Raw genomic sequence first — 7,716 nt, forward strand, 5'->3', positions numbered from 1 at the left:
TTTCCGAAGTTTAATTTTCCGGAATGGCTCCCAAACAAGGACTGGGGAGGCGGAGCCGCCAGCACCGGATCTTCGCCTTTTTTGGAAAGTCCCGGGGAACCGGAATTCCTCCCGGGCCCGGAGGCCGCGTCGCAGCCCCGTTCCGCTGCCTGTGCAGCCGCGGCTGGAGCGGGGCTTGGGGCCCGCCGAGTCCCCGCAGAGCCGCGGGTCCCGCGCGGGGCTGCGCCGGGCCGCGCGCCCTGGGGTCGCCGCGAGACCCCGTGGCCGGCGAGCGGGGAGCGGCGAGCAGCGCCAGCGGCTCAGCCCGCGCGGCCCAGCCCGTATGCAAATTGGCCATGTGACGGCAAAAGCCGCCAGGCCCAGCCCTGTTCCTCAGTCCATATATGGGCAGCGACGTCACGGGCATTCAAGACCTGCCCATAAATACTTAGAGCAACACTTTCCGTCCTACTGAGAGAGCAGCAATTGATTAATAGCTCGGCGAGGGGACACACTGACTGTTATAATAACACTACACCAGCAACTCCTGGCTTCTCAGCAGCCGGCACACGAGGCAGGAGCCACTGGCGAATAGCCATTTTTCTTCTTTCTTAAAAAGAAAAACAATACCAACAAGAAACTTGTTTGCTAGGTTTTTTTTCCTGTTGGATTTTTTTTCTTTTTTTTGCCCCCCGGTTGGCTGCTTTTAAGTGTGGAGGGCAACAGGAGATACCAACCCCGGCTCAGTCCAACTGCTCTCCAAAACGGCTTCTGTGACACTGCAGGTAGCGAGGGCGTTGGGTCTCCAGGTTGCGCGAGGAGCAAATGATGACCGCCAAGGCAGTAGACAAAATCCCAGTAACGCTCAGTGGTTTTGTGCACCAGCTGTCTGACAACATCTACCCTGTGGACGACCTCGCCGCCACGTCGGTGACCATCTTCCCCAATGGCGAACTGGGAGGCCCCTTTGACCAGATGAACGGAGTGGCTGGAGGTAAGCCGCGTGCACTCTGCGCGGGCCCGGAGCCGCGCGGCTCGCAGGTGCGGGGTGGGGAGGGGGGAGACCGGGACGTACTCGCCCTTCGTAGCCGAGGCGCTAGGTGGATGGAGTTGAGAGAACTAGCTCTAAACCCGAAAGAGGGGACAGCCGACACGCCCGCAGGCGCAGGGACATGGGCGCTGGAGCCCGGCGCGCGGGCAGATGCGCTCGATCCTTAGCCAGCGGTCGCGCGTGCCAGGCGCAGGGATAGGTTTGGGAAGGGCGCCGCCCTGGGCCTTGGGACTTCAGCGGGGCTTTCGGGCGGCAGCACCCTGGCCTCCCCTCTTCCGGGGCGAGGGCAAAGTGACGGGAAAGTTCGGGGCTCTGGGGGAGAAAGCTGAGCGGCTGGAGAGCTGAGCGGCCGCAAAGCGCCAGAGCAAAGCGCCCGCCGCGCCGCCGGGCCAGAGCAGACCGGAGGGAAATCTAGGAGCGCGCGCCGCCTCACCTGCGTGCCGCCCGTGAAGTTGAAGGGGTTAAGTGGCGCGCGGGCTTCAAGCCGGGGGAGGCGAAGAGAGGAGGCTGGAGGGTGGGCGGCTGCGGGACCCGGCCCCCAGATTGCGGCGAGAGGCCCACGGGGGCCCACCGCCGCGGGTTTCCCTGGCAATGCTGGGGAAAGTCGTATGCGGCCCCCGCACCTTCCTAGAATCCCGGCCACTAGCCTGGGGTTGGGGCGGGGACGCGCGGGTGGCTTTCAAGGCTGAGAAGCTTGGAAGGGATGGAAACCTGTAGACGCCGGCCCCCCCGCAGCCCCTGCCTCTCACCATCAACATCAGCTGATGCGCAGTGAAGGGGAAGGAAAGGAAGCCACAGAAGATGAGGCGCTACCGGGAAATCACTGATTTCCCTTCCGGGCTCCCCATTCAGACTGGCACCTTCTGGACACTGGCAGGCATTAGGCAGTTCTTGGGTGGTGCCTGTCCTGGAGCACCAATCCTGGGACCCTCCTCCCACCTCCACGCCAGGCAAAAGAGAGGGAGTTAAGTTCCAGGCAGATGGGGAATTTTTAATGTTGTTTCTATTATTGGGTGTTTTTATTGGGGACTAAAGCCACAGATGGCTGTGTGTGGGGGCTGGGGGAGCTCATCCTGCTTTCTTGGAGGTATTTCTTGACTTCCAGACTGTCACTGGCTGCCACAGTGGGATCTTGGGCTAGTCTCTTCTTACTGACTGTGTGCTGTCGTTTTCCCCTTGGTTGAATTCTGCTGCATCTCTACAGGACTGGCATCCTGGCCTGGGGAGTGTGCCCCTGCGAATGAGAGCAAGAAGGGAGAGCTTGGCCAGCGGTCTCATATCTCCACCTCCAATCTGCCTTTTCCCTTCCCAGATGGCATGATCAACATTGACATGACCGGGGAGAAGAGGTCCTTGGAGCTCCCATATCCCAGCGGCTTCGCTCCCGTCTCTGCACCTAGAAACCAGACCTTCACTTACATGGGCAAGTTCTCCATTGACCCTCAGTACTCTGGTGCTAGCTGCTACCCAGAAGGCATCATCAATATTGTGAGTGCGGGCATCCTGCAAGGGGTCACCTCCCCGGCATCAACCACAGCTTCTTCCAGCGTCACCTCTGCCTCCCCCAACCCACTGGCTGCAGGACCCCTGGGTGTGTGCACCATGTCCCAGAGCCAGCCTGACTTGGACCACCTCTACTCTCCACCGCCACCACCACCTCCGTATTCTGGCTGTGCTGGAGACCTTTACCAGGACCCCTCGGCGTTCCTGTCGGCAGCCACCACCTCCAACTCCTCTCCTCTGGCCTACCCACCACCTCCTTCCTACCCGTCCCCCAAACCAGCCACGGACCCGGGTCTCTTTCCTATGATCCCGGACTACCCTGGATTTTTCCCATCTCAATGCCAGAGAGACCTACACGGTGCAGCTGGTCCAGATCGCAAGCCCTTTCCATGTCCCTTGGACTCTCTTCGAGTCCCCCCTCCACTAACACCCCTCTCCACCATCAGAAACTTTACCTTGGGGGGCCCCGGTGCTGGGGCCACAGGGCCAGGGGGCAATGGAGGCAGTGAGGGACCCCGACTGCCGGGCAGCAGCTCAGCGGCAATAGCTGCCGCCACAGCTGCCTATAACCCGCATCATCTGCCACTTCGGCCGATTCTGAGGCCTCGCAAGTACCCTAACAGGCCCAGCAAGACCCCAGTGCATGAGAGGCCCTACCCGTGTCCAGCAGAGGGATGTGACCGGCGCTTCTCCCGCTCAGATGAGTTGACCAGGCACATCCGAATTCACACTGGCCACAAGCCCTTCCAGTGTCGGATCTGCATGCGCAACTTCAGCCGCAGTGATCACCTCACCACCCACATCCGCACGCACACGGGCGAGAAGCCCTTTGCCTGTGACTACTGCGGCCGCAAATTTGCCCGGAGCGACGAGCGGAAGCGCCACACTAAAATTCACCTGAGGCAGAAGGAGAGGAAGAGCAGCGCACCCTCCTCTTCCGTGCAGACCTCGTCCACAGCTTGCCCTGGGGGCACACAGGCTGGGGGGGCCATGTGCAGCGGCAACAGCAGCACTATTGGGGCACCGCTTGCCCCTTGCTCTTCTCGGACCAGGACACCTTGAGATGAGAATCGGGTTCGGGTTGCCAGCATCAGCTCCTTGAGGTCCTGGAGGCCCTCCATCCCCTTGAGCTGCCATGAACACTACCACCCTTTCTTGCCCCTCCCTCCCTTCACTGGGCAAAGGGCTTTGGTGGAGCCCAGCACTGGCCCTGCTTGCTACTAAAAAGCAGGTCTTTCATAAAACTCGGTCCACCTGTGTCTCTTGCAGATGAGTTGACGATGGCCCCAAGGTAAAGGAGAGGCGTTGGAAGGGGGTTGGGTGGGCTCGCCTGGCCTAGAGGGCTGAGGCCTGACCCTGCTGTAAAGGGTTGTCTGACTAGGTTTTGCTGCCCACCCATTTGACCCTTTATAAGTTTTTGACTCTGGATGTCGAGTTGTCCTGGGACTTTCTCCACTGTAGGTTGGGAGATGCTGGTCCCTGCCAGTGGGACAGCAGAAAGGCAGAAGCAAAACTGATGTGCACTTTATGGCTTGGGACTGATTTGGGGACGCTGTACAGTGAGTGAAGCATGGCCTTTGTGTCGCATTCTCTGGCCCTAGAACAGTAAATCAAAGCTTCTCTAGTCGTCTCAACCCTTTAAGCAATATGTGTTATCAACTCAGCGAACAGAAGTGCAATGTGATGGGAGGGACACGGCAATATCTGCTCCTTTTTTGAGTTGTTTGAGAATTGCAGACTATTTTTTCAGTGTATATCCACTCAGAGTTTGTGTATTTTTGATGTGCACTGTTCTCCAAGTTCTGAACCTTTGGGAAAAAAAAGTAAAGCATTTATGATCTTTTGAAATGAGTAAGAGGTTAACTTATTTAAAGGAGGATGTACATATATTCTATGATTAGGATGCATGCAATTGTGTTGAAAGTGTCCTTGGTGCCTTGTGTGATGTAGACAATGTTACAGTGTCTGCATGTAAATGGGCTGCCTTACTATGGAAAATAAAACCACACTCTGGATTTAGTCCGGCTGTATATTTCTGCCTATTAATATTTGGATTTTTTTTTAGAAAGTATATTTTTGTATGCTCTGTTTTGTGACTTAAAAGTGTTACCTTTGTAGTCCAATTTCAGATGAGAATGTAAATAATGTTATTGGAGTTGACTTGTTTGGTTATTAGCTCTTAATAGTTGTGGGAATATAAATAATCTATTCTAATGCAGAACCACTAACTGAATTTCAGAAAATGGTTTATGACTATACTGTAAATAAATACTTTTCAACAATATATTTTTGCTGCAGAAATCATTTTTCTAAGTTGTTCTTGGTTGCCATTGAGTCAGACCTAAAGAGCCCTGGAAGCCAGCAGGTGAAGGAAGGGTTTTGGCCACACTGGGACCTCCAAATTCTCTTTAGTAGCCTGTCACCTCAGCCCCTTCAACTCCAAAGCAATCTCCATTCATATTCAAATGCTAGGGTTTGGGGTATTTCCCCCCAGACAGTAGTGTAAAAATGGGGAGGCGGTGTTTTCACTCATTGTTCCCTCCTCTTAAATCAGCCTATGTCCTCTCTCTGGTCCCCAGTGGGCTCCAGAAAGTAAATACTTACAAACAAGTGCCCACTCGGAGACGACACATATTGCAACTGCTTTCAGAACTCTGACCAGGACCTGGAACTCAGCGGAGACGAGATGTGGCTTTGTGGAAAGTGTGGTGGTGTGGTCACACTGGAAATGACTTTTGGGTTCCTGGATTAGTCTCATGACCACAGCAAACTTTTTGAAAAGTGCTATCACCTCTTCAGATCAAAGATGCGCTCAGGCGCAGCTGATGACAGCAGCAATGCGTTGTTGCCAAAGGAATTGCCCCAGGACTCATTTCTCCCCAGCCTTCACTCCCCAATTGATTAAATGTATTCTGAAGCCTCATCAACGCGCCATAGGCGTAACTATCAGGATACTCAGTCTGTTAGAAAGGATAAATCATAGGCTCTGAGGTAAACAGGCAATAATGGCCTTACTTCCATCATGCTGGAAAATGCTTTGCAAAAGAATCCACTGCAGGGTTCATTTCACCGCAAGTTGTGGTCGATTTTAAAATATAAATGCTCCAAAAATGTCATTTAGCCATTTATTATGCAAAGTAAGTGGTGTCTGCTAAGCAATCTTTCGCCTAAAACCTGATCTTTATTAGCTTCATCAACTAGCACCAGATCGTACACAGGTGAAACTCATCACACGACTGCTTAGCTAGATCATCTGAATATCCGTTTGTCCTTTGCCACTATTAGATTTGGCAGGTACTTGATGGCCTGTATTTCAGGACAGCAGCCCGCAATTCCTGGAAACCACCTGTGCCCTTACCAGCATTAGATTTTGCGAACTAATCTATCGAGATAAACTCTCCCCAACCCTCACCCCGTATCGCTTTTCTCTCTGGATTCTTCGAAGATGCAGGGTATCCCTTTCTATACCAGATGTGACAGAAACTACTGTCACATTTTTCTACTGACTGATGGTTTCCCATTCAATTATTATTTCCAACTGTCAGCATATTATCATCTTTGCTTGGACTATTTTGATAAATATGCATAAAACAACATTAACACCTTGATGGTTGTTTGTGGTAGCTACACTCTTACCAAGATTCCACTGTATTAAAGTAATACAGTTTATAATGTCCATGATTGCCTTGCCAGATTTTTTCAGAGACCCAAGAGAACCCAATCTGTTTACAGAGCCATTTGTAAAGAATAAGGCTGTCTATACACTGTGTTAATGAAAGCTCTTACTTAATTTGACCCCAGCTTGTTGCAGTGGCAAGCACATACCAGAAGGAACACCTGTCCTGTATTTTCTCATAACCAACTTTGGTTTGTACCCCTTGAGTGCAACAGGTATGTTAAATGTATCCTGAATTAGACTTCTCTGGGCTTGAAACAGGAGCCGTTTCAGGTATCTAACTCCCCACTCTCCACCCCTTATTTAAGACATACAGTAATATAAACATCTGCCTGCTTCTCATCTCTTACATAGCCATTGCTGAGGTGGGTATTTCAGCTGTTACTGGGAGCGTCTATTTAAAGGTAACTTCTAATTCTTAAAAATTCACAATGCTTCAGAGATGGTTCAGCTCACATTTAAAATATGGAAAAGGGGCACTGGTGGTATAGTGGGTTTTGAGTTAGATTGTTAACAGCAAGGTCAGCAGTATGAAACCAGCAGCTCTATGGGAAAAAGATGAGGCTTTCTACTGACATCAAGACTTTCAATCTTGGAAACCCACAGGGGAAGTTCTAGCCTGTCCTATAGGGTTGCTAAGAGTCAAACTTGACAGGTTTTTCTGTTTGTTTTTCAAGACAGCCATCAAGACAGAGCTCCGTGGCATAAAAGCCTGTGTGGGGCTGTTAGCCACAAGGTAAGTGGTCTGCACTCACCGGCTGCTCTACAGGACAAGGACGAGGATACCTGAGCCTGTAGATTTACCACCTCCGAAGCCCACAGGGCAGTTCTTCCATGCCCTATAGTGTGGCTGAGTTGAAAGTGACTGAATGGCATTGAAGAAGAAAGGCTTCTTCAAGTGTTTAAGAGAAGTCACTCTTCACCTATAAAACTATAAATCAAGTTTTATAGTTTCAGTAACCTGCTAACAAAATCAAGGCCAACTGTATACTTTAGTAAGACAAATTACGTACTTAAAAATGGTTGCATGGACATTTTAGCAGTCCAGTACCATGTTTTGAGAGACAGCATCAACAAGTGCCTAAAATGTTGCCAATCAAAGTTACAGGCAAGGTATTATGCCTGTTGGTGTTTGCAAGATAATGGCATGACGCATTAAACAAAACACCTTAAAAATTCTACAGAAAAAATATTCCTTGATATTATGGGAATATTAATTTCCTCACACTAGTTTATTAGGTTAAGTATAGTTCGCCCCCACCCCCCACCCCCGGTCGTGGCAGACAATACTTTCCAACATTATTTCAACGTTTCAAAGCTTATTCCAAAGGAAATAAACTCCCCAAATTTGTATTATTGCTTGGACTTCACAAGTTTTGAGGCCACCGGCTCTTTGCACAACGTGATCTCAGAGTACAGACTGTGGACCTTCAACAAGCAAAATGTAGACATCACGTCAATAAAGATTTTTCTCCTCCATTCTGTGATAAATAACAGTTACCTCTCA

The 7,716-nt window shown here is 51.2% G+C and overlaps 1 protein-coding gene across 1 annotated transcript; it reads left to right on the plus strand.

Moving 5' to 3' along the window:
- The first annotated feature begins 459 nt into the window (after nucleotides 1-459).
- EGR2 (early growth response 2) lies at nucleotides 460-4,683 on the plus strand. Its single transcript, XM_075534025.1, has 2 exons — nucleotides 460-973; nucleotides 2,343-4,683. Exons 1-2 carry the CDS (start codon nucleotides 805-807, stop codon nucleotides 3,593-3,595), a joined length of 1,422 nt encoding a protein of 473 aa, XP_075390140.1. The 5' UTR covers nucleotides 460-804; the 3' UTR covers nucleotides 3,596-4,683.
- The last annotated feature ends 3,033 nt before the right edge of the window (nucleotides 4,684-7,716 follow it).

This window comes from Tenrec ecaudatus, chromosome 16, assembly GCF_050624435.1.
Source record: "Tenrec ecaudatus isolate mTenEca1 chromosome 16, mTenEca1.hap1, whole genome shotgun sequence".
NCBI classification, from domain to species: Eukaryota; Metazoa; Chordata; class Mammalia; order Afrosoricida; family Tenrecidae; genus Tenrec; species Tenrec ecaudatus.

Coding starts and splice junctions, on each gene's coding strand:
- EGR2 (XM_075534025.1), top strand. CDS start 805: ATGATGACCGCCAAGGCAGTAGACAAAATCCCAGTAACGCTCAGTGGT. Junction 974..2,342: donor GATGAACGGAGTGGCTGGAG/GTAAGCCGCGTG, acceptor TTCCCTTCCCAG/ATGGCATGATCAACATTGAC.